Source organism: Halichoerus grypus, chromosome 14 (genome assembly GCF_964656455.1).
Source record: "Halichoerus grypus chromosome 14, mHalGry1.hap1.1, whole genome shotgun sequence".
Classification (NCBI taxonomy): Eukaryota; Metazoa; Chordata; class Mammalia; order Carnivora; family Phocidae; genus Halichoerus; species Halichoerus grypus.
In genome coordinates, this window is record NC_135725.1 from 57,438,643 (window position 1) to 57,465,620 (window position 26,978).

Below are 26,978 nucleotides of genomic sequence, written 5' to 3' on the forward strand. Positions count from 1 at the left end.
AAGAAAGAAGGCATATGCAGATTTCTACAGAAATTATGATTCCATGAAAGATTTTGAGGAGATGAAGAAGGCTGGTATCTTTCAGAGTGCAAAGTGATTTTGGAATGTAAAGAATTTCTTTGGGTTGAGTTCCATTGAAGTCGGCACTGACCTGTGTTCCTGAACTATGAAACACGAATATTGGGTTATGGAATAGTTTGTCTTGATAAATAAACAACAAATAAAATAAAAAAAAACACACACAAAAAAAAACTAAAGTTTAACCATAAAACTCTGAACTCCTGGACCAGTGCTCTTTTTTGTGTATCTGCTATACTATTCAGACAAAAGACAATACGATATCAGAAGTATGTCTCAAGGGCGCCTGGGTGGCTCAGTTGGTTAAGCGACTGCCTTCGGCTCAGGTCACGATCCTGGAGTCCCTGGATTGAGTCCCGCATCGGGCTCCCTGCTCGGCAGGGAGTCTGCTTCTCCCTCTGACCCTCCCCCCTCTCATGTGCTCTCTCTCATTCTCTCTCTCTCAAATAAACAAATAAAATCTTTAAAAAAAAAAAAAAAAAAAAAAAGAAGTATGTCTCAAGCTATACATAAATCTCATTCCAGAGAATAAGTTCTATCATTTTTAATAAATCCTTTTTGTGGCCTTCTAAAACTATTACCATTAGTCTAAGGACAGCAACTCTAAGTATAAACAAAGAGTTTACAGAGTAAAGGGCTAAAAAAGTTAGGCAGGAAGCTAGGCGTGAGCAATAGGAGGATGGACCTTAGATATCATAATGGAGAGCCCCCCAATTGAGGACAGCCTGGGAACCACCCCATTCTCCCCATCTAGCAATGGGTTTGTGGTTACAACATCCTGGGCAGGAGTTAGAGCTAAATTTGCTTGTTGCACTTGTGCAGAAAGCAGCAGCTTGTCCTTATTTAACCTAATGTCTCTAAAATAGAAATTATGTTGCAGTTTCTTACCCCATGCAGGCATTTTGAATACAACTTGGGAAAGTTGGCTATTATATAATCCAGGCCTGTCACTCAAATGTTGCAACCCTACGGCCCGCCCAAAAGAAAAAAACTGATAGAAGGCCACACCACCAAGTTTCCAGGGCCACTGTCTCTCTTGACTAGCCCACTTCTCCCTTGGGGGTATACTTTAATGAAACTCTGCTTTGCTTTCATTCTGCTGTTCTGTAATTCTTTATGGTGGCAGTGAAAAGAACCAAGGCTTCTTTCCTTTTCCAGCTAACTCTCAGTAACAAGTCCACTGTGGGACATTCACTCAAGGAACAATTATTTGTAGACCTCTATCAAGGTCTGGACTGAGGTAAGGGTTATACAGCTTGATTTCTAGAATCTTGAAGGGAAAAGAAGCCTTATCAGGAGAGAAGATTTTTAAATTTATATTATCAAAAAGGCCTCTCATTAAAGTTCTAAATGAAGACATCACACTAAAATTTAATGTTGTATTTTTGCAGCATATGTTTGGAATCATCAACATGTTGGAAAAGGCAATTTGGTTCTTAACATTAAACAAAATTTTCTGAGAACTTGCCAAATACTAAATGTACTCTCTATACACAGGTACAGACAAGGTCAGTGTGCTTCTTCACAAATGTCTAGCTCATTGTTGGTAACACTAGTAACTAGGAAGATTCTACTATCAAAGTAATAGTCTCTTTGCCAACATACCTGTTTAACTTTAGCTTCAAATTCTGAATCATTTTTATCGAAGATCACTTGAGCAAGACGCATCTGTTCAGCTGTTGCCTGAAAAGTACATACACAATTGTTAAAAAGATCTCAGCACCTTAAATACAAGTTAGATGCCAAAATCTGCTGCAAAAAGATAAAAAGCTCAAGCACTACAGTTCTATTGTAACAAAAATACTGATTAGAGCTCTCAAATGTTTACAACCTGCTTCCATAAGCCAAATAAACATCAAATTAAATGGCATAAGGGTCCCATTCCTTTGGCCAAATGACCTAAAGTTATTATTCATCTTAACTGGCCATGTGACTCATTTAAATATTCTTTCCCTTGGGGAAATGGAGTAAATAAGAACTACAGAAAATTAGAAGAACAGGAAGCAGTGGAGACTGCTAGGACACAGGCTTAGAACCAGCATGTCTGTCAAAAAACAAACAAACAAACAAAACAAAAAAGCTCTGCTGTCAACTCTTTTAAGATATCCTGGTCAGCTCTGAAGAAAAACGGCTGTATTTAACGTAATAAAAATTATTTTTAGGGGTGCCTGAGTGGCTTAGTCAGTTAAGCGTCTACCTTCAACTCAGGTTATGATCTCAGGGTCCTGGGATTGAGCCCTGCATCGGGCTCCCTGCTCAGCGGGGAGTCTGCTTCTCCTTCTCCCTCTGCCTCTCCCCGCTGCTTGTGCTCTCTGTCTCTTTCTCAGTCTCCCTCTCTCACTCAGATGAATAAATGAAACCTAAAAAATATATGTATTTTTTTAAAATGACTTTTTTTTTTTAAAGCCACAATTTAAAAATTTTTAAGAAAAAGGGAACTTTAGGGACACCTGGCTGGCTCAGTCAGTTAAGCGGCTGCCTTGGGCTCAGGTCATTCATGATCCCAGGGTCATGGGATCATGTCCCACAGCAGGGAGCCTGCTTCTCTCTCTGCCTGCTCTGCCTGCCGCCCCCCTGCTTGTGGGCTCTCTCTCTCCCTCTGACAAATAAATAAGACCTTAAAAAAAAAAAAAGGAAACTTTCAAATGCTACAATTAGTGACCCTAACAGAAAACTCTCTTCCAGTGGCTTTTCAGCCAAAACACTTATTTGTTTTAAATATTTTTTAATATTTTATCCATTTATTTGAGAGAGACAGACACAGCGAGAGAACACAGCAGGGGAAGTGGGAGAGGGAGAAGCAGGCTTCCCGCCAAGCAGAAAGCCCGATGTGGAGCTCGATCCCAGCACCCTAGGATTGCGACCTGAGCCGAAGGCAGACGCTTAACAACTGAGCCACCCAGGCGCCCCCCAGAACACTTTTTAAAAAAATCAAATTACTGAAATTTTGCTGTTTCCTTTTGTAGTATTTTTGGCAATAAAAAATTAGAAAGTTACTGTATAAAAAAGTTAACTCTTGGGGCACCTGAGTGGCTCAGTCGATTAAGTGTCTGCCTTCGGCTCAGATCATGATCCCAGAGTCCTGGGATCGAGCCCTGCATTGGGCTCCCTGCTCAGCAGGGAGTCTGCTTCTCCCTCTGCCCCTCACCCCACTCGTGCTCTCTCAAGTAAATAAAATCTTTAAATTAATTAATTTAATAAATAAGTAAATAAGTAACTTTTGTGCAGTGAGTTTATAGTAATATGCCCATTTGGTTTGTTAGCTTTTACAAAGGTACCTTGATTAATAACAGGAAACTAGGTGAGGGGCACATAGGAACTCTCTGTACTATTTCCATGCAACTTTCTGATAAACCTAAAATCACTCCCAAAATTTACAGAAATAAAAATATTACCCGTCTGCCTTCGGCTCAGCTCCTGATCCCAGGAGCCGGAGATGGAGCCCTGAGTCGGGCTCCTTCTCTCTCTACCCTCCCTCGCCGCTCATGTTCCCTCAATCTCTCAAATAAATAAAAATCTTCAAAAAATAATAAAAAAATAAAAATATTACCCTTGTTAACTAAAACCTTTACTAACTCCCAACAAATATTTAAAAAGTTAAACCATTTAAATTACTGAATGAGCACAGAGAATGAAGAAAAAAAAAATCAAGGAGCTAATAATGAACAACTTTTCTACCCAAATACTACAGAGATCAAGTCTTATACCTAAATTTGTACACATATCCATGATAACTTTCTTAGAATAAGTACAAAGATGTGAAACTACTGACCAAAGAAATATCTAGAAAAATGTTTCATACATCTGAAACTAATGATGTACTGTATGTTGGCTAAGTGAATTTAAATTAAATAAAGAAAAAAACATTTCAAACCATCTGTTCAAAAATTCTCTGCACACTGGCTACAAAGATTTATTCTCCACCAGCAGTATAAAACAGCCTGTTTTCAAAATCTTTCCAATTTAAAAAAAAATGCCAATTTTGGGCGCCTGGGTGGCTCAGTCGTTAGGCGTCTGCCCTCGGCTCGGGTCATGATCCCAGGGTCCTGGGATCGAGCCCCGCGTAGGGCTCCATGCTCGGCAGGAAGCCTGCTTCTCCATCTCCCACTCTCTCTGCTTGTGTTCCCTCTCTAGCTGTCTCTCTCTCTCTGTCAAAATAAATAAATAAAATCTTTAAAAAATAAATAAAAATTGGGCGCCTGGGTGGCTCAGTTGGTTAAGCGGCTGCCTTCGGCTCAGGTCATGATCCTGGAGTCCCTGGATCGAGTCCCGCATCGGGCTCCCTGCTCGGCGGGGAGCCTGCTTCTCCCTCTGACCCTCCCCCCTCTCATGTGCTCTGTCCCTCTCATTCTCTCTGTCTCAAATAAATAAATAAAATCTTAAAAATAAATAAATAAATAAAAATAAAAAATAAATAAAAATTAAAAAATTAAAAAATGCCAATTTAATCAATGAAAAATGGTCTCTATTTGGTCTAATTTTTATTTCTTAAATCACTAAGTAAGGGTAATCTTTTTAAAATATACTTAGTAATGGGTGCCTGGGTGGCTGAGTCATTAAGCGTCTGCCTTCGGCTCAGGTCATTGGGGTCGAGCCCCGCATCGGGCTCCTTGCTCAGCGGGGAGCCTGCCTCCTCCTCTGCCTGCAGCTCCCCTTGCTTGTGCTCACTTGCTCGCTCTCTCTTTCGCTGACAAATGAATAAATAAAATCTTAAAAAAAAAAAAATTAAGCCACATATACAGGAAAGAAAAGAAGGTCCGCAATGGTGGAGGGGAAGGGGCCAGGAAATCTCAGAAAGTAAGCCAACGTAATTACACAGAAAAGAAACTCTCTAGGGTTTATTAGTTAAATTAATAAATTATTAATTTATTCTAAATTAGAAAAGCCACTCAGAACCATGTAGCCATCTGAAAGTCCAAGAAAACTCACTGCACATAAATAAGAGCAAGAGAAAAATAAAGGTCAAATCCCATACAAAGTTATTTCAAGAAAAACAGAGTAAGAAGCAAGATAATACCCCCATAACCAATGAAAACACACCAAAAAAAAAGTACCTAGAGAATAAAGCCCTGGGGCGCCTGGATGGCTCAGTCGTTAAGCGTCTGCCTTCGGCTCAGGTCATGATCCCAGTGTCCTGGGATCTAGCCCCGCATCGGGATCCCTGCTCAGCGGGAAGCCTGCTTCTCTCTCTCCCTCTCCTACTCCCCCTGCTTGTGTTCCCTCTCTTGCTGTGTCTCTGTCAAAAAAATAAATAAAATCTTAAAAAAAAAAAAAAAGAATACAGCCCAACTGCTATCTTCTATCTCAAAACTAAAAGGCACCGAGCATGGGGTACCTGGGTGGCTCAGTCGGTTAAGTGTCTGACTTTGGTTCAGGTCATGATCTCAGGGGAAAGGAGTCTGCTGCTTCTCTCTCTCTCTGTACACCCTCCCCTTGCTCATGCACTCTCTCTCTCAAATAAATAAAAATCTTTTAAAAAGGCTCTGGGCATAAAGAAAATTATATAATACATAAATAACTATGTCTTTTTATAACTCAGAAATAAAAATGAGGACTACACACAAAGAAGGAACACAAAAATAAACTTTTAACAGTTAATGCTTCAAGAGAAATAAAAGGTGAAAGGGTGAAATATTTTAAGTAAAAAATTTAAAAAGGAAAAATAAATAAAAAGCTAAGAATTAATGACAGAAGGGGTGACCGTCTCGCTCAGTTGGTAGAGCATATGACTCTTGATCTCGGGTTTGAGAGTTCAAGCCCCATGATGGGTGCAGAGATTTTTTTTTTTTTTTAAGATTTTATTTATTTATTTGACAGAGAGAGACACAGCGAGAGAGGGAACACAAGCAGGGGGGGTGGGAGAGGGAGAAGCAGGCTTCCCACAGAGCAGGGAGCCCGATGCGGGGCTCGATCCCAGGACCCTGGGACCGTGACCTGAGGTGAAGGCAGACGCTTAACGACTGAGCCACCCAGGAGCCCGTTCCAAAATAGTTTATTTTTTAAAGAAGGAAGTAACAGAGACAACAGTAAAAATAAACGAAAAAGACAGTAGGAAAAAAAAAAAATCTGATTCTTTGCGGAGGGGAAATCGACAAAACCGACAAAACCTTTTAGCTAGATCAGCCAAGAAAGGAGAGAGAAGACTAAAGTCATTAAAATCAGGAATGAAATTGGGGACATCGCTACCTATGTTAGAGGAATAAAAAGGATTATAAAATTCCATAAACAAATGTATGCCACAAACTGCATAACCTAGACAAAAAAAATTCCTAAAAAGATACTACTGAAATTATGTCAAGAAAAATGAAAATTCTATAACAAGTGACTGAATTAGCCATCAAAAAGTTCCCACAGGGGCACCTGGCTGGCTCAGTCAGAAGAGCATGGGACTCTTGATCTCAGGGCCTTGAGTTCAAGTCCCATGTTGGTTGTGGAGCCAACTTAAAATAAATAAATAAAAAGTTCCCACAAAGAAAAGCCCAGGGCCAGATGGCTTCAATGGTAAATTCTTCCAAATGATGAAGGAATTAACACGCATACCAATTCTTTACAAACTCTTCCAAAAAATATAGAAGGGAACACTTCCTAACTCATTCTACAAGGTCAGTATTATCCTGATACCAAAATCAAAAACATCACAAGAAAAGACACCTACAGAAAAATACCACTATGGATGAAAAAATCTTTCACAAAATCCTAGCAAACCAGCAACATACACAAAGGATTATATACCATTACCAAGTAAGGTTTATCCCAATAATTCAAGGTTGTTTAACATCTGAACAATGTAATAGATCATATTAATAAAATAACAAAACCCCATGAATATTTCAGAAGACACAGAAAAAGCATTTGATAAAATCCAATATCCTTTCATGGTAACAAGGACTCAACAAATCAGAAATAGAAGGGAACTTCCTCAACCTAATAAAGGCAACTACAAAAACCACAGCTAACAACATACTTAACAGTGAAAGACAAATGAAAGTTTTCTCCCTAGTATCAAGAACAAAACAAGGTGTCTGTTCTAACCTTTTGTACTGGAGGGTCTAATTAAAGCAATTAGACAAGGAAAGTCCTGAGGCAATTAAGCAAGGAAGGTAGGAGCATACATATATAAAGATGGAAAATGTCCAAATATACACCCTTACAATATGCATGCAAACTTCAGAAAAACTGTTATACAGGAAAGGGCCAACAACAATCTGGCAAGCAGCCATCATGAAATTCTTCATCCCTGAAGCATTATCTTTCCATAAGATAAAAAAAAGTTCCTATTATAAAGATTATTAAATCGTGAAGTGGAGCTTCAATTTTATTGCTAGGAAAGATCTTAGACATAGTAGTACAGTTCAACACCATAGTGTCCCCTAAGCAATTTACTAACACTTTATGCTGGGTGTTAAAGGCATAGGGTTCCTAACTACCACAGGTATGTAGTGCCGAGTGAATCACACTGCCTCCAAGCTAGGGAGGAACCTATTTTATCAGTCTAAGAATATAGTAATGAGGGTCTAGGCTAGTGTGGTTGCCATAAGAAGGAAGGGATATAACGGAAGATGATGTTTTTTTCTGTCATTTTATACTTGAAGACTGAGGAAAATGACTACAACATGTGCGAAGACTAGAAAACACAGTCCACATTAGTTATGGGAAACCTGCAGAGTCTTAAGGGAAAAGAGGCACACAAAAAGATACAATGAGGGGCCCCTGGGTGGCTCAGACGGTTAAGCGTCTGCCTTCGGCTCGGGTCATGACCCCGGGGTCCTGGGATCAAGCCCCGCATCAGGCTCCCTGCTCAGCGGGGAGCCTGCTTCTCCCTCTCCCTCTGCCTGCTTGTACTCTGTCAAATAAAAATTAAAAAATCTTAAAAAAAAAAAAAAAAAAAAGATAAAATGAGAGTTAGAGGCAAGGTGAAAGAAATCAGCAGTACATAAAGAAAATTGCCAGAACCCTAAAAGAAGTCAGGATGTCTGCACCAAGAAAACATAATAAAAGCCGCAGAAGCTTCTGGGATGAGGGTGATGTTCTGTATCTTGAGAGGGGACTGAGTTATACAGGTACATGCATCCAACAAAAAATAATCTGGTAACACTTAAAATGTCTCCCTATGTAAATTTCAATTTAGAAAAGTGGGGGGGGGACCTAAACAAATATCAAACTCTAGTTATATATGTGTATATGCTAAAGAGCGTAGGACTAAACTATATTGATGACTTTAATTTACCTTGAAATTCATCAAGAAAATAAGATAAAATAATGGATAGCTAGCCAGATGTAATAAAACAAATATATCAAAAAGCTAATTTTGGGGGGTGCCTGGGTGGCTTGGTCATTAAGCGTCTGCCTTCAGCTCAGGTCATGATCCCAGAGTCCTGGGATCAAGCCCCACATCAGGCTAACTGCTCCGCGGGGAGCCTGCTTCTCCCTCTCCTCCCTGCTTGTGCTCTCTCTCGCTATCTCTGTCTCCCTCTCTCAAATAAATAAAATCTTAAAAAAAAAAAAAAGCTAATTTTGAGTGTATGGGTGTTCACCATACAACTCTTTTCAAAGACTCTCTGTATTTGAACATCTTCCTAACAAAATGTTAGGGGGGGAAATTTCAACACTTCACCCTGCTTCTCCCTCTTTCCTGTCACGCTTCCCCTGCTTGTGCTCTCCATCTCTCTCTGACAAATAAAAAAATAAAATCTTAAAAAAAAAAAATGTGCTTGGTTCAAGACATTTCAGACAGAAAATATAACACACAGCAATGTCACAGAGTACAAGACACACATAAAACCAGGGACTCTGGCTGTAGTATCCTTCTGAAATGGGTATGGGATTAAAAGTAATGGGGCGGGGGTGGGGTGGGGGGGAACAGTCACTAATAATAGATCTAAAAGCAGCAATATTTAAATTTGAAAAGTGCCTGAGAACTGCCTTTGATTCCTTAATGTACCAAGTTACACACACACACACACACACACACACACACACACACACACAAAATGCTTCCCCTGACTCTATTAAACTATCTTACAAAGTATTAGCAAGAAAACACTTGAATTCACAGACTTTCACTTAAGATTTTAAGAATAGTTATTAGTAATAGCATTTTGCTATAGGTAACAGTCTGGGGCTTCCACATATTTTTTACATTTTCATTTTATATTGTTTCACCTCCAAATTTCTAAAATGTAAAGTTAAGGGGCCACTGGCTGGCTCAGTTAGTAGAGCATGCAAATCTTGATCTCAGGATCTGGAGTTCAAGCCCCATGTTGGGTTCCGTGGAGTCTACTTTAAAATTACACATACATACCTAAAAATAAAAAATAAAATGTAAAGGGGCGCCTGGGTGGCTCAGTCGTTAAGCGTCTGCCTTCGGCTCAGGTCATGATCCCAGGGCCCTGGGATCGAGACCCACATCCGGCTCCCTGCTCGGCAGGAAGCCTGTTCTCCCTCTCCCACTCCCTCCCCCTGCTTGTGTTCCCTCTCTCACTGTGTCTCTCTCTGTCAAGTAAATAAATCTTTGGAAAAAAAAATAATAATTATAATAAAATGTAAAGTCATACATTAGGTAAATACCAATTACTAATTTATTCAGACTTAATTTTCTCAGCTTAAGTATTAGACTCAAATATTCTTTGCATTTCTCTTCAATGATATCATCTGTATTCTTCCTAAGAGGGCCATTTAGACATAACTTCTGAAAGCGGACCTGATGCATTTAACAGATGTTTAACAACTACAGTACTGCAGTACTAGCCTATCATATTAATGAAATAAAAAGCATTTTAAATCAGAACTTTAAATATTTTTTACCTTTGGTGACTAACCTAGCCAAGAAAATTACGTTAAATATGCGATAAAGAAAACCCCAAACATAAATTCAACTAAGACAGGAAACTTTCAGACAACCTCTGGGAAATGTCAAGAAATCTGTACAACTTGAAAAATCAGAGGAAAAAGCAAAATCAACTGATAATTTGAAGTTAAACAAGGTGACTGCACCCTACCCTACGACAAACACTAGTGACATCCACCACCCAACTGTCAGGTCTTGCCAAGAAAAGCAGCATTACTTCCATTCACTTGGCTTATAATAGGCTAAGCTACTTTCTTCTTTTTTTCCTCCTAATTTTTTTAGGTAAACTCCACGCCCCCTAGGGCTTGATCTCACAACCTGGAAATCAAGAGTTGCATGCTCCATGACTGAGCCAGCCAGGCGCCCCAGAGCTAAGCTACTTTCACAGTGAAGAATGTGTTGACAACTTTTCTATGTAAGCCAAATATTTTTTGTTGTATTTGCCAATGAAAAAATTTGGAAAATATAATGAAATACGATTTTTTTAATCATCCTTATGCCTACCACCCAAAGATAAACATTATTAACATAGTCTACTTGTCTTTTCTTTTTTCTTGTTTTAACAGTTGTTCTATACTATAATTTTGGGTCCTGTCTCAGTTGATCAGGAACCAGGCATTTTCCAACATAATTTCAAACGGTATTATAATCACTTCATAACTTATGTGGAATATACAATGACTAAAGGTTAACAATTCCTGAATACAACCTACACCATTTCTAATTCCTTACAACCATCCTGAAAAGTCACTTTTCTTTTATTTATTTATGAGAGAGAGAGAGGGAGGGAGAGAAAGCAGCAGGGGGAGGGGCAGAGGGAGAGGGAAGAAGCAGACTCCCCGCTGAGCAGGGAGCCCACCTCTGTGGATCCCAGGACCCAAAGCGAAGGCAGACGTTCAACCGACTGAGCCACCCAGGCGCCCCTCCATGTCACATTTTAAAAATCTGGAGTTCTGGGGTGCCTGGGTGACTCAGTCGGTTAAGTGTCTGCCTTTAGCTCCGGGTTGCGATCCTAGAACCCAGGGATCGAGTCTCGAATCTGGCTCTCTGCTCAGCGGGGAGTCTGCTTCTTCCTCTGCCCCTACCCCCCACTTCTGCGCACTCTCTCTCAAATAATAAATAAATCTTAAAAAAATAATAAAATAAAATAAATAAATCTTCAAAAATGCATAATTCTAATTATGAGTATCTCAGACAAATTAAAACTGATAGTTATTCTACAAAGTAACTGGCCTATATTCTTCAAATGGGTCAATGTTATGAACCAGAGGAAAGGAAGTTCCACATTAAAAATGACTGAAAAGGGGCGCCTGGGTGGCTCAGTCGTTAAGCGTCTGCCTTCGGCTCAGGTCATAATCCCAGGGTCCTGGGATGGAGCCCCGCATGGGGCTCCCTGCTCTGCGGGAAGCCTGCTTCTCCCTCTCCCACTTCCCCTGCTTGTGTTCCTGCTCTGGCTGTGTCTCTCTCTCTCAAATAAATAAAATCTTTAAAAAAAAAAAAAAAAAATGACAAGAACGCACATCTGAATACAATGTACGATAAAGGACTTAATTAGCTAAAAAGGACATTATTGAGACAACTGGGACTATAGTAATATAGTCCGTAGATTACATGAGTTGATTTCCTGATTTTTTAATAACTGTTCTGTAATTATGTCCTTGACAAATAACATACTGAAGTACTCAGATGTGGTATTCACCACATCTACAACTTACTCTCAAAAGGCTGTGGGGAAAAACTGTATGTAGTTTCTTTTTTGGAGGAAGGAGAAAAATATAAACATGGTAAAAATGTTAATATCTGGGAGATCTGGATGAAGGATATTCAGGATTAAATCTCAAAGCATGTTTTTTGGGTTTTTTTCTTTTTAAGTGAGGTTCAAAGAGATTTAAGTAATTCATCTAGTTGGGAAAGTGACAGACCCACTTTATTCAGAATCTAAGAGTTAATGGTCTTCTCTCTTACATCCCTCTGCTTTGATAGAGGTGTCCTGAGATAACCTACCTTTGGACATTTAGAACTGGGCAACAAACATCTTACAGAATAAAGCGCTACCCCCACCCCCAGTTTAAGGTTGCTTCCTTAGGAAATACTTCCTAAAATGGGATTCATGCATAAATGAACATGAACAATGTTATTCATACTGCTTTTCTGAGAAATTCTCACCATACTTTTTTAAAAAGGAAAACTAGGAATGTAAGGGTCTAAGAATCCTTCCCACAGCTCAGTGGGCAATTTTTCATCTAATTACATAAAATGAGCCATCCCCAAAGTGCCCATGGAAAACTATTAGTGACAACAACCCTTGGGAGGAAGAGAGCCCTCCCTCCTCCAGTCTGGAGACTGATTCACTGGAAATCAGCCCAAGGACTCTACTTGGGTGGGAGATAGAAACAATTTACATTCCCAACATTTCATTTGGCCCTCTTTAAAAGATTACACTTTTTTTTTCTTTTTTAGTTTTTTTAAAAGATGTTACTTATTTATTTGAGAGAGAGAGAATAAGCAGGGGCAAGAGGGAGAAGCAGGCTCCCCAATGAGCAGGGAGGCCAATGGTGGGCTCCACCCCAGAACCCTGGGATCATGACCCAAGCCAAAGGCAGACGCCTAACCAACTGAGCCACCCAGCAACCCTAAAAGATTACACTTAAAAAAAAAAAAAAAAAAAAGATTTTATTCTGAAGTAAACTCTACACCCAATGTGGTGCTTAAACTTACAATGTGAGATCAAGAGTCGCATGCTCCACCGACTGAGCCAGCCAGGCACCCCTAAAAGATTACACTTTTAATCTTGACTGGATAAACAACAATAAAATGTTGTTTTAATTTATATTTGATTATAAACAGGGTTGCACCTATGATTACTCATAACTTGTATTTCTTCTTTGATAAGAAAATGTTTCATGAATGGGGCACCTGGGTGGCTCAGTCGTTAAGCGTCTGCCTTCAGCTCAGGTCATGATCCCAGGATCCTGGGATCGAGCCCCGCATCAGGCTCCCTGCTCCACGGGAAGCCTGCTTCTCCCTCTCCCACTCCCCCTGCTTGTGTTCCCTCTCTCGCTGTGTCTCTCCGTCAAATAAGTAAATAAAATCTTAAAAAAAAAAAAAAAGTTTCCTGAATAGCCTCTTAAGCATTCACCTACAAAAGGAGGATCTAGTATAAAAAGTCAAAATTTTTCCAACAAGAGGTAGTCTTTCATATCAGTTGTGAATAATTATCGGGGTAAATGTATTTAGGAACAAGCACTGAACAGCAGAGTTTTAAGTCTATTGATAGAAGCAAAATTTAAGGCTAACCTTATACAGAAAAATGTAAAGCAACAATAGAGTCTACTCTCTCTGTCTCCCTTACTCCCTTAACATCAAGAGGGCACTTGGTTATGACTGATTATAAAAAAGTACTTGTAATTAGCTGTCAAAGTATAATCAAATCGTCAATCTGAAATTTATGATGGGCCTCTGAAAAAGGGTTTGCAAATCTAGTCAAAAACATGTATAAAATGCTCGATTTTGGGGGCACCTGGGTGGCTCAGTCAGTTAAGTCTCTGCCTTCGGCTCAGGTCATGATACTGGAGTCCCAGGATCAAGTCCTGCATCGGGCTCACTGCTGGGCAGGAAGTCTGCTTCTCCCTCTGACCCTCCCCCCTCATGCTCTCACTCTCATTCTCTCTCTAATAAATAAAATCTTTAAAAAAAAAAAAAATGAATAAAAACAAGATTCAAAATCCTAAGGTATCCAACAAAGGAGAGTATGTGCTCCCTAATTAACATAACTCTACAGAAGAGTTCCACAAAAACTTACCTGTACTACTTGTTTCTGTAGTTGTGATGCCTGTGACGCTGAAATTTGTGTTTTTTCCCGAGCACCTCGGGAACGGTCACTGCTCACCGAAGTCATCATATACAGTATATACAAAATAACGTATGTACAAAATAGAAAATCTGCAAGAAAGCAGGCATGGTAGTAAGCAAAACTTCCAAATTATAGTATAAGAGAAGAATAAAATTCAGGAATAAGGAGAAAACACGAGACAAAACATAACAGGTCTCCAAAACACAAATTCTCGGGGCACCTGGGTGGCTCAGTGGGTTAAGCTCCTGCCTTCGGCTCAGGTCATGATCCCAGGGTCCTGGGATCGAGCCCCACTTCAGGCTCCCTGCTCATCGGGGAGTCTGCTTCTCCCTCTCTCTCTCCCTCTGCCTCTACCCCTGTGCATGATCTTTTTCTCTCAAATAAATAAATAAAAGCTTAAAAAACAAAACAAAGCACCACAATTCTCAAGAAATAACCCATTAGGATTTTACATTTTCCTAGTAACAATTAAGCCAATTTTACTAATGCAATCTAAAAGTCTACAGTTGGGGCACCTGGCTGACTCAGACAGTGGAGTGTGCAACTCTTGATCTCAGGGTTATGAGTTCGAGTCCGATACTGGGTGCATAGATTACTTAAAAATAGGGGCGCCTGGGTGGCTCAGTCATTGGGCGCCTGCCTTCGGCTCAGGTCATGATCCCAGCGTCCTGGGATCGAGCCCCGCATCGGGCTCCCTGCTTGGCGGGAGGCCTGCTTCTCCCTCTTCCACTCCCCCTGCTTGTGTTCCTCTCTCACTGTGTCTCTCTCTGTCAAATAAATAAATAAAATCTTAAAAAAAAAAAAAGATTACTTAAAAATAGTATCTTACGGGTGCCTGGGTGGCTCAGTCAGTTAAGTGTCTGCCTTCGGCTCAGGTCATGATCTCAGGGTCCTGGGATCGAGCCCTGCCATCAGGCTCCCTACTCAGTGGGAAGTCTGCCTCTCCCCCAGCTCATGCTCTCTCTCTCTCTCTCTCAAATAAAAACAAAAAATAAAATCTTGGGGCACCTGGGTGGCTCAGTTGGTTAAGCAACTGCTTTCGGCTCAGGTCATGATCCTGGAGTCCCAGGATCGAGTCCCGCATCGGGCTCCCTGCTCTGCAGGGAGTCTGCTTCTCCCTCTGCCTCTCCCCCCTCCCACCCGCCTCATGGCTTGTGCTCTCTCACTCACTCTCTCTCTCTCGCAAATAAATAAATAAAATCTTTAAAAATAAAAAATAAAAAATAAAATAAAATCTTAGGGGCACCTGGGTGGTGCAGTCAGTTAAGCATCTGAGTTTTTATTTTAGTTCAGGTCGTGATCTCAGGGTTGTGAGATTGAGCCCTATGTGGGACTTTATGCTCAGCACACAGTCTGCTTAAAACTCTCTCTCTCTTCCCCCCTCCTCCCCACCCACACTCTCACTTGCGCTCTAAAATAAATCTCTTTAAAAAATAAAATTAAAAGGGTGCCTGGGTGGCTCAGTCAGTTAAGCGTCTGCCTTTGGCTCAGGTCATGATCCCAGGGTCCTGGGATCGAGTTCCACATCGGCCTCCCTGCTCCACGGGAGCCTGCTTCTCTCTGCCTCTGCCTCTCTCTGTGTATCTCATGAAAAAACAAATAAAATCTTTAAAAAATAGGGGCACCTGGGTGGCTTAGTCATTAAACATCTGCCTTCGGCTCAGGTCATGATCCCAGGGTCCTGGGATCGAGTCCCACATCGGGCTCCCTGCTTGGCAGGAAGCCTGCTTCTCCTTCTCCCACTCCCCCTGCTTGTGTTCCCTCTCTCACTGTCTCTCTCTCTGTCAAATAAGTAAATAAAATCTTTAAAAAATAATAGAAAAATAAATAAAATCTTAAAAATAAAGAAATAAAAGTCTATGGTTTATGATTATAGCGATTCTAAACAAAAATCTCAAACATCACCAACTGTTCTTAACCAGTATTTATTTTACCACTATTTTTTTTTAAGATTTTATTTATTCATTTGAGACACAAAGATACAGAGAGACAAACAGAGCATGAGTGGGGGAGAGGCAGAGGGAGAGGGAGAAGCAGGCTTCCCGCCTAGCAGGGAGCCCGACGCGGGGCTTGATCCCAGGGACCTGGGATCATGACCTGAGCCAAAGGCAGATGCTTAACGACTGAGCCACTCAGGCGCCCTCTACAATAAGAATTAAAAATAGAAATTAGGGGTACCAGGGTGGCTCAGTCAGCTGGGCGTCTGCCTTCATGATCTAGGGGTCCTGGGATGGAGCCCCGCTATCTGGCTTTCTGCTCCACAGGGAGTCTGCTTCTCTCCCCCTCTGCCCCTCCCCCCAACGCATGTTCTCTCTCTCAAATAAATAAAATCTTTAAAAAAATAAATAGGGTGCCTGGGAGGCTCAGTAGGTTAAGCATCTGCCTTAGCTCAGGTCATGATCCCAGGGTCCTGGGATCGAGTCCCGCATCAGGCTCCCTGCTCACTGGGAAGTCTGCTTCTCCCTCTACCCCTCACCCCTGCTCATATGATCTCTCTCTCTCTCTCTCTCTCACGCTCTCTATAATAAAATCCTTAAAAACCAATCAATAAAAATAAAAACAGGAATTAAATTTTGGACAGGATGCAGAGAAACTGTAACCCTTGTATACTGCTAGTGGAAATGTAAAATGGAACAGCCAGTACGGAAAACAGTATAGCAACCTCAAAAAAAAAAAATACTATCTCATTCAGCAATTCCACTTCTGAGTATATACAAAAAAATAAAACTGAAAGTGGGGTGTCAATGAGGTATTTATATACCCATGTTCATAGCACTATTATACCCAATAGCTAAAAAGTGAAAGCAACCCAAGTTTCTACCAAGAGATAAATGGATAAGCAAAACGTAGCATATACATAAGAGGCTGAATAATATTCTATTTTTTTATTTTTATTTTTTAGTTTTTTTTTTTTTTTAAAGATTTTATTTATTTATTTGACAGAGAGAGACACAGTGAGAGCAGAATCACAAGCAGGGGGAGAGAGAGAGGGAGAAACAGGCTTCCCGCGGACCCGGGAGCCCGATGCGGGGCTCCATCCCAGGACCCTGGGATCATGACCTGAGCCAAAGGCAGACGCCCAACGACTGAGCCACCCAGGCGCCCCTATTTTTTAGTTTTTATGTGGGGCTTGAACTCACAACCCTGAGATCAAGAGTCACATGTTCTACCAACTGAGCCAGCCAGGCACCCCTATTAGTCAGCCTTAAGAAGGAAGAAAATTTGGGCGCCTGGGTGGCTCAGTTGGTTAAGCATATGCCTTCAGCTCAGGTCATGATTCTAAGGTCCTGGGATCGAGTCCCGTATTGGGCTCCCTGCTCCTGCTCCTTGGGAGCCTGCTTCCCCTCTGCCCCCCCCCATCTCTCATGAATAAATAGAATCTTTAAAAAAAAAAAGGGAAGAAATTTTTTTTTTTTTAGTAGGCTCTACACCTAACATGGGGCTTGAACTCATGACCTGGAGATCCACAGGCTGAACCAGCCAGGTGTCCCAAAAAAGAAGAAAATTCTGACACATGCTACATATGGATGAACCAGGAGCATTATGCTAAGTAAAATAAGCCAGTCACAAAAGGACAAATACTCCATGACTCTACTTATATGAGTTACCTACAATAGTCAAATTCAAAGATTTATTTATGAGAGAGAGAAAGAGCACGAGTGAGAGTGAGCATTGGGGAGGGGTAGAGGAGAGGGAGAGAGAGTCTCAAGCAGATACCACACTGAGTACGACCCTTAGGGTCCTGACTTAAGCCGAAACCAAGTTTCGTACACTTAACCAACTGTGCCCCCATGCGCCCCTATAATAAGTCAAATTCATAGTCAAGGAGCACCTGGGTGGCACAGTCGGTTAGGTGTCCAGCTCTTGGTTTTGGCTCAGGTTGTGATCTCAGGACCCTAAGATTCAGGCTCTGTACTCAATGCGGAGTCTGCTTGGGATTCTCTCTCTCCTCTCCCTGTGCCCCCCTTGTGCCCCCCCCCCATCGTCTCTCTCTCAAATAAATAAATCTTAGGGGCACCTGTGTGGCTCAAGTCAGTTAAGCATCTGCCTTCAGCTGGTGACCCGAAGATGCTGGGATCGAGCCCCACATCGGGCTCTCTGCTCAGTGGGGAGCCTGCTTCTCCCTCTCCACTCTGCCCTTCCCCTGCTTGTGCTCGTTCTCTTCCAAATAAATAAATAAAATCTATTAAAAACAAATTAAATAAATAAATCTTTTTAAAAATTCATAGTCAAATGTGAAAGTGGTCACCAGGGGCTGAGAGTTGGAGGGACTGGGGAGTTCTGCTTAATGGTTTTGAAATTTCTGGGAAGATAAAAAGTTCTAAAGAAAGATGGTAGTGCTGATCACAAAACCATCTGAATGTACTTAATTCCAGAGAAATGTACACTTTAAAGCTGTTAAAAGAGCAAATTTTATTTTGTATATTTTACCTCAATTTTAAAAAACAATGCAGCAATGCCTTAAAAGTTTCATTTCCAAGCTCAAATTCTACACTCGGCAAAAATACCAAGTGGGACATCTGGCTGGCTCAATCAGTAGAGCATGTGACTCTTGATCTTGGAGCTATGGGTTCCAGCCCCACAATGAGTGCAGTAATTACTTAAAAATAAAACCTAGGGGTGCATGGGTGGTTCAGTCAGTTAAGCATCTGCCTTCGGCTCAGATCATGATCCTGGGGTCCTGGGGTCAAGCCCCTCACAGGGCTCCCTGCTCAGCAGGGAGTCTGCTTCTCCCTCTGCCCCTCACCCCACTTGTGCTCCCTCACTCGCACGTGCGCTCTCTTCTCTCTCTCATATAAATAAAATCTTTCAAAAAATAAATAAAATCTAAAAAAAATGGGGGGGGGAATGCCTGGCTGGCTCAGTTTATAGAGCAAACAAATCTCAGAGTCATGAGTTCAAGCCCACATTGGGCAAGGAGCTTACTTTTAAAAAAATAAATAATAGGGGTGCCTGGGTGGCTCAGTCACTTCAGCATCTGCCTTCGGCAGGTCATGATCCCAAGGTCCTGGGATGGAGCCCTGCTTCGGGCTCCCTGCTCAGTGGGAAACCTGCTTCTCCCTCTCCCTTTGCCGGTCCCCATGCTTGTGCTGTCTCTCTGTCAAATAAATTAATAATAATAAATGTTTAAAAAAATACCAATCAAGGGGCACACCTGGGTGGCACAACTGGTTGAGCGTCCAACTCTTGGTCTCGGCTCAGGTCGTGATCTCAGGGTCACGGGATCAAACCTTGCATAGGTCTCTGTGTGGAGTCTGCCTAAGACTCTCTCCCCTCTCTCTCTGCCCCTCCCTTCTGCTCTCTCTCGCCAGATCTTTAAAAAAAAATTTTTTTTAATGGGGCACATGGGTGGCTCTGTCAGTTGAGCATCTGACTCTTGATTTCAGCTCAGGTCATCATCTAGGGGTTGTGGGAGAGAACACTGTGTTGGGGTCCACGCTGAGCATTGAGTCGGCTTGGGATTCTCTCGCTCCCTCTATCTCTGCCCCTCCACCCCCACTTGCACGAATGCGCTTTCTGGAAAATAAATTAGTATTTTTTAAATGCTATAAAAATTGGGGGCGCCTGGGTGGCTCAGTCGGTTAAGTGGCTGCCTTCGGCTCAGGTCAGGGTCCTGGGATCGAGCCCTGCATCGGGCTCCCTGCTCAGCGGGGAGCCTGCTTCTCCCTCTCCCTCTGCCTGCCTCTCTGCCTACTTGTTCTATCTCTCTGTCAAATAAATAAATAAAATCTTTAAAAAAATAAAAAATAAAAAAAAATAAATGCCATAAAAATTTTTAAATGCCAATTAGGGGCGCCTGGGTGGCTCAGTCGGTTAAGCTTCCAACTCTTGATTTCAGCTCAGGTCATGAGATCAAGCCCCACATTGGGCTCTGTGCTCAGCAGGGAGTCGGCTTGAGATTCTCTCCTCTCCCTTTGTCCCTGCCCCTGCACACTCACTCCCTCTCTCTCTCTACAAATAAAATCTTAAAAAAAAAAAAAGTACCTATCAATTTAAAGACAAAACCAAGTTGTGTACACATATGCAATAGCTCAGAAAATCAGGACACTCCAGGAACCAACCAAAAACAAAAGAACAAACCAAGGAGAAGCTATTTACAATTAACACCATGAATTACCTACCAATATCCATTCACAACATACTATTTCTCCCTTGCGATCCTCTTGTGAAGAGGGCAAAAAGCTAAATACATAATTTCACAGCCTCCCTTGCAGCTTGGAATGGCCATGGGCCACTTCCCTGAAAAACCATCTGAATACTCATAGCACCTTTACTCAGTCCCCTAAAACCGAAAATAAGCCAATGTCCTTCAAAGGTTGAATTATCTGGAGCACAACCATATGGTTGAATATTACTCAGCAATAAAAAAGAATGAAGTATTGATAAACACAACAGAGATAAACCTCAAATATATTAAGTGAAAGAATCCAGCCTCAAATTCATTATGATTCAATAGTATTCTATTTTATTTTGACATTATGGAAAAGACAAAACTACAGTGATAGAAAACAGGTGACTGGTTGCCAAGAACGGGGCGGGGGGGATAACAAAGGGGTCCAACAGGGTCCAACACAGGAGAAGGATCACCCCAATGACGGTGAAAAAAGATCAAGAAGACAGCTATTAGGAGGCCTATGAAGCAATGAATTCTAATCGGAGGAAAGAGGGCAACCAAAGAGATGCCTCCAAGAAAATGTTTTTGAGAACCCTTAGAATTTGCACATACGAAAGAAAGTATAGAGGTTAATCAGTGGTGGGTACCTAGAAAACTAAGGACGGTGGAAAAAAACAATTGTTAATTCCAAAAAAAAAAAAAAGGGGTGCAATATGGCTCAACTATAACATTTATATTGTTATAATAATATGGACAGTGAATACTGATCTAACCAAAAATCACTATATAATACTGGGAGGATAGAAGAGAAGAAAGTGTCATATAAACTGAAAAAAAAGGCGGGAAGGAGGCATAAGAAACACCTAAGAGTTGAAATCGACAGCTTCTGGAGAGTGAGATTCAGGAATAACTCCAAACAAGGTGAAGGATTACTGTGGACATACTGAACATGTTGAAAACAACAAAATGGGGCACCCGGGTGGCTCAGTTGGTTAAGCGACTGCCTTCAGCTCAGGTCATGATCCTGGAGTCCCTGGCTCGAGTCCCGCATCGGGCTCCCTGCTCTGCAGGGAGTCTGCTTCTCCCTCTGACCCTGCCCCCCTCATGCTCTCTATCTCATTCTCTCTCTCACATAAATAAATAAAATCTTTAAAAAAAAATAAAAAAAAAAAGAAAACAACAAAATGTTTTATTGAAATTTACTATGTGCTGACTACCAAGTTAATATTTTATATACATTACTCCCAGTAATCCTCAACAACACTCTACAGAACTTGGCATAATTCCCATTTTAAGAATCAGAAATAAAACTTGGGGGAAGCTTAGGTGGCTTGGTTGGTTGAGCATTCGACTCTTGATTTCCGCTCAGGTCATGACTTCGGGGTCATGAGATCGAGCCCCACCTCCAGCTCTGCGCTCAATGTCGAATCTGCTTGTCCCTCTCCATCTGCTCCTACCCGTGCTCGCGTACTCTATCTCTAAAATAAATAAACAAAATCTTAAAAAAAAAAAAGAAAGAAAGAAAGCTAAGAAAGGTTCTACATAGACCATTAAGATGCAATACAGGGAGTCCTAACTGCGTATTTCCTGGGGTACAGAGCCTACAAACCAAACTACATACTATATTATGAAATAACCATTGCCTTCATAATCCTAAACTAGGAAAACAGTGGCAAGAGGGCAAGCTGGAAGAGACAAAACTCTTAACTATGAAAACAAGACACACAGCAACAAGTTCCAAAGTCCATCTGTACCACACCTAACCATCTCCCTAACTTTTCAGGACAGTCATATACACTCAGAAAAACAGCAATGTTGAACAACATTATCATTTAAAATAACATGGAGGAGCGCCTGGATGGCTCAGTCAGTTAAGTGTCTGCCTTCTGCTCAGGTCATGATCCCAGGATCCTGGGATCAAGCCCCACATTGGGCTCCCTGCTCACGGGAGGCCTGCTTCTCGCTCTCTTCCCTGCTTGTGCTCTCGCTCACTCTCTCTCTCAAATAAATAAAATCTTAAAAAATAAAATAACATGGAAGTAAAACCTTTTAAATTTCAAGAATTTTAAATCACTGAATGGAATGTCCATTGGGACTCCAACTAGGTCTTCACTGGTGACCACTATCAATACAGCTTCAGTAAAAAAAAAAAAAATAGTGATGAGGAAAAAGCCAAGATAAGTGAGGAAGACAGACAGCAAACTAAGCATACTTGAAAGACGTGGTAGCTAGGAGATAGAGAGCATCAAAGAAGAGTTTTGCAAGGATGAAGAACACTGGGGCGCCTGGGTGGCTCAGTCGTTTAAGTGTCTGCCTTCAGTTCAGGTCATGATCCTGAAGACCCAGGATGGAGCCCCACGTTGGGCTCCCCACTCAGCAGGGAATCTGCTTCTCCCTCTGACCCTCCCCCCTCTTGTGCTCTCCTCAAATAAATAAAATCTTAAAAAAAGAAAAAAAAAAGGATGAAGAACACTGATCAAGTCTAATATATGCTAAGCCCCTTGAGGAAAGTGTTTATTTCTGTCCCATCACCCTTGTTCTTCTGGGGCCGAACATGGGAGGTACGCACAATTTAATACATACATATTTACTGAACAAAAGAGACCTAGGGGTACCTGGCTGGCTCACTGTGTAGAACATGCAAGTCCTGATCTCCAGGTCGTGACTTTGCACCTGAAGTTGGGTGCAGAGATTACTAAAAAAAAAAAAATAATTAAAGAGAGGGGGCGCCTGGGTGGCTCAGTCAGTTAAGCAACTGCCTCCAGCTCAGGTAATGATCTCCAGGTCCTGGGATGGAGCCCTGCCTCGCCTTGGGATCCCTGCTCAGCGAGAAACCTACTTCTCCCTCTTCCTCTGCCCCCCGCCCCCGTACATGTGCTCTCCCTTTCTCTCAAAAAAATAAATGAAAAAATCTTTTTAAAAATTTTAAATAAAAAAAAGAGAGAGACACCTATGCATGGGCTGAAGAGGAGATAACTGAGAGGCAACACATTTGAGACAGCAGTGAAGGAAAATGATCCACTTGGAGAAAAAGAGGGATCCGTCACCATACCCAGCAGAATGAAGAAAAAGAGAGGCATAAGAGCAGCTAAATTTTTATGATTAGGAGAGATAGTCAACAGAGTTTGTTGTATTGGTCTTTAATTTTTAGTAAAATAGACAAAAATATCTGCAGAGAAGGAATACTAGATGGGGGGTGGGTAGAGGAATATAAGAAAATGGCAAAGGCTTGTGACAACTACTAAGGTGAATATAAGGGGAAATCAATAGAAAACAAGTAAAAAGAACTGAAGAGTGACACAGAGGATCCCAAGTGAAAGCAGAAATCCTGAATATACATATAGTGCCGTTAATCCACATATTAACCATGAAAGCAAATCAAACATCAGAAATTCAGAATCACAATTTAACTGAATAATCAAGGGAGATGTGGGTTAAGATGAATAAATCCCTTGTTGAAATATCCACAAGGGATGCCTGGGTGGCTCAGTCGGTTAAGCATCTGCCTTCAGCTCAGGGCATGATCCCAGGGTCCTGAGATCGAGTCCCACATCCAGCTCCTTGCTCAGCGGGGAGCCTGTTTCTCCCTCTGCCTGCCGCTCCCCCTGCTGCTTGTGCGCTCTCTCTCTCTCACTGACAAATAAATAAAATTTAAAAATTTACCATGTGGTAACTGAAATATCCCACAAAATAAAAGAATTTGGATTTTAAACAAGAGTCCATTTATTCGGGGCACCTGGGTGGCTCAGTCGGTTAAGCGTCTGCCTTCAGCTCAGGTCATGATCCCAGGGTCCTGGGATCGAGCCCCGCATCGGGCTCCCTGCTCGGCGGGAAGCCTGCTTCTCCCTCTCCCACTCCCCCTGCTTGTGTTCCCTCTCTCGCTGTCTCTCTCTCCGTCAAATAAATAAAATATTAAAAAAAAAAAAAAGTCCATTTATTCAAGGCATAGATGATGTCACCAGGTGAAGAGCTGCTCATACCTACCTCTAACACTGGGGCCCTTTCCGATAAGCTTCAATAAATTTGAAAATATCCTTCCTAAAGAAGGCTCTCCAACTTATTACAATCCTAGCTGCAAGATTCACAATCTCACTAAAGGTAAAAATAACACGTTTAAATAATATATATATATTTTTAAGATTTTATTTATTTGCTTGAGAGAGAGCACGCGCAAGAGAGTGAGCGCAGAGGGAGAGGGAGAAGCAGACTCCCCGCTGAGCAGAGAGCCTGATGCGGTGCTTGATTCCAGGACTCCAAGATCATGACCTAAGCCAAAGGCAGACGCTTAACCCAGTGAGCCACCCAGGCGCCCCTTAAATAACGTTTTTCATTAAATATGTGTTTCATTCTGGGTGCCTGGGTGGCTCAGTTGGTTAAGTCTGCCTTTGGCTCAAGTCATGATCCCAGGGTCCTGGGATTGAGCCCCCCATTGGGCTCCCTGCTCAGCGGGGAGCCTGATTCTCCCTCTCCTTCTGCCCCTCCCCCCCATTGGTGCTCACGCGCATGCTCTCTCTCTCTCAAATAAATAAAATCTTCAAAAAAAGAAAAAAAGATGTGTTTCATTCTAGTATTTTGAGTCTCATTAAACCTTCTGGGTCATTAAGTACTTAGACAATTTGGTGAAAAGTATGGACTCTTCCCCCAGAAAAACACATATGCATGCACAACTCTACCTTGTGAAAATTTCAGTAGGTTTAGATCTCTCATACCCTTCCCCAAAGCAATAGACAACCCCATTCCACCACCCCCCTCAGTGTCCACGGATGCCCAGGCTAAAAACCATGCTCTAAAAATTAGAAGTACTCTCATGGGGCCTGGCTGGCTCAGTCAGAAGAACACGTGACTGCTGATCTCTGGGTTGGGAGTTCGAGATCCACGTTGGGGGTAGAGACTGCTTAAAAAAAAAAGTTTAGGGGAGCCTGGGTGGCTCAGTCGTTAAGTGTCTGCCTTCGGCTCAGGTCATGGTCCCAGGGTCCTGGGATCGAACCCCGTGTCGGGCTCCCTGCTCCGCGGGAAGCCTGCTTCTCCCTCTCCCACTCCCCCTGCTTGTGTTCCCTCTCTCACTGTGTCTCTCTCTGTCAAATAAATAAATAAAATCTTTAAAAATATATAATTTCTTTTTTTTTTAATTTTATTTATTATTTGAGATAGAGTGAGAGCCAGGAGCCAGAAGGAGAGGGAGAAGCAGACTCCACACCAAGCAGGCCCAATGTGGGGCTCAATCCCAGGACCCTGAGATCATGACCTGAGCCAAAGGCAGACATTTTAACTGACTGAGCCATTCAGGCGCCCCACAGATATAATTTCTAACAGAGATGGCAGTACATGTGATGAGAAAAGGTAAACTTTTAAAGAAGTGAGGTTGAAAGGAGTGGTTGATTATACTTTTTAAAAAAATGATTTTTTATTAGACCATACATTAAAAAGCCAATTTTAGGGGCGCCTGGCTGCCTTAGCCAGAGGAGCATGCAACTCTTGATATCAGGGTTTTGAGTCTGCGCCCCGCATTGGATGTACAGATTAATTAAAAATAAAATCTTAAAAAAAAAAAAGCCAATTTACAAGGGGCACCTGGATGGTTAAGTCAGTTAAGCTTCTGACTTCAGCTGAGGTCATTATCTCAGGGTTCTGGGATCAAGTCCCACATTGGGTTCCCTGCTCGGCGGGGAGTATGCTTCTCCCTCTCCCTCTGTCCCTCCACCCACCCCCCTCATGCTCTCTTTCCCTTGAATTAAAAAAAAAAAAAAAAAAGCCAGTTTACAAGTATTTTAATGATACACAAAAAGCAAAATTACAAATTTCAGGAAACAGGCTGCCTGGGTGGCTGAGTCGGTTAACCATTTGCCTTCAGCTCAGGTCATGATCCTGGGGTCCTAGAATCGAGTCCCGCATTGGGCTCCCTGCTCAGCTGGGAGTCCGCTTCTCCCCTCTCCCTCTGCCCCTCCTTCCTGCTCATGTGCTCGCTCTCGCTCTCTCAAACAAACTCTTAAAAAAAAAAAAAAAGAAAGAAAGAAAAATACTATGAGGCATCTGGAAGCTCAGTCAGAAGGGTATGTGACTCTTGATCTCCCTCGAGCCCCTGTTGCTATAACAATCTAGCATTATTTAATAAAGGTGAACATGTATATACCCTATGATTTAGCAATTACACTTCCTGGCTTATACCCCCTCCCCAAGATATATATACCTCTAGCATATATGTACCAAAAAACATGTAACTAGTATGTTCAAGGCAACAACCCAAACACCATCTTCAATATATTCCTACCAAGGAATACTATAAAGCAGTGAAAATGGATAATAGCTATATACATGTTGGCTGAGTCTCAGTAACATACTCTATGGGAAAATGAAAAAGAAAACACAGTGACTAAACAATATACATACTATGGTTACATTAATACTCAAGAAGCATAAATAATTATTAATTTTGTTTGTAAAAAGGTGTTAAAATTATAAGGAAAAGCAAGGAAAGGATAAACTCAAAATTCTGGATAGGGGTTCACTTTACCTAATTCACAGGTTGGGACTGGGAAGTAGCAGACCATGAATTTCAAAAGATTTTTTTCTTAACTAGGTCATGGTACATGAATATTTTTTTTGTTCTTCATATTTATGTATTTTATAAATGTTGATCATTGATTACACACTTCACATAAATTCTCTGAAGTCAACACGTTACAATCATCAATATCTAAGTATTCTATTCTATATACTCAATATTTGATAAAAATTTAAAGTAATGTATACTTGAAAAACAATCAGAAAATAACAATCTGCCCTAATAAACAAACATGCAAAATTAAAATGCAAAGTTTCATGATCATTTTCATTTCTGGCCTAGTGACCCAGAAGGATAAAGATAAATAGTTCAAATAGGATAGATCACACTAACAAGCCCTTAAGTTTCTATCAAAGTCCATTCAAAATATTCCACAACAGGCTACAGATTTCTAGAATTTTATTTCCTAATGCTTTTAATATATTAGCTTCTCTTTAAATACAACAGTACTTATATACAATGTATTTTAGTTTACTATTTTTTCTAAATTTAAATTTCCTTCCTAATCATATCATAAATAAGA

General features: G+C 41.4%; 1 protein-coding gene across 6 annotated transcripts in view; it reads right to left on the reverse strand.

Moving 5' to 3' along the window:
- Positions 1 to 26,978, reverse strand: part of UBAP2 (ubiquitin associated protein 2) — a 128,733-nt gene that overhangs the window by 74,115 nt on the left and 27,640 nt on the right. For 2 of the 6 annotated variants that reach the window (XM_078061390.1, XM_078061389.1), the window contains exons 2-3: positions 13,728 to 13,867; positions 1,684 to 1,761 (exon numbers count right to left, since the gene is read on the reverse strand). In XM_078061390.1, coding sequence (XP_077917516.1) covers positions 1,684 to 1,761; positions 13,728 to 13,826 — 177 coding nt within the window. In that variant the 5' untranslated portion in view covers positions 13,827 to 13,867. Of the gene's footprint in view, positions 1 to 1,683; positions 1,762 to 5,132; positions 5,305 to 13,727; positions 13,868 to 22,508; positions 22,570 to 26,978 lie in introns of those variants that run through there. The other 4 variants (XM_078061387.1, XM_078061388.1, XM_078061392.1 and 1 more) reach the window with 4 other exon arrangements.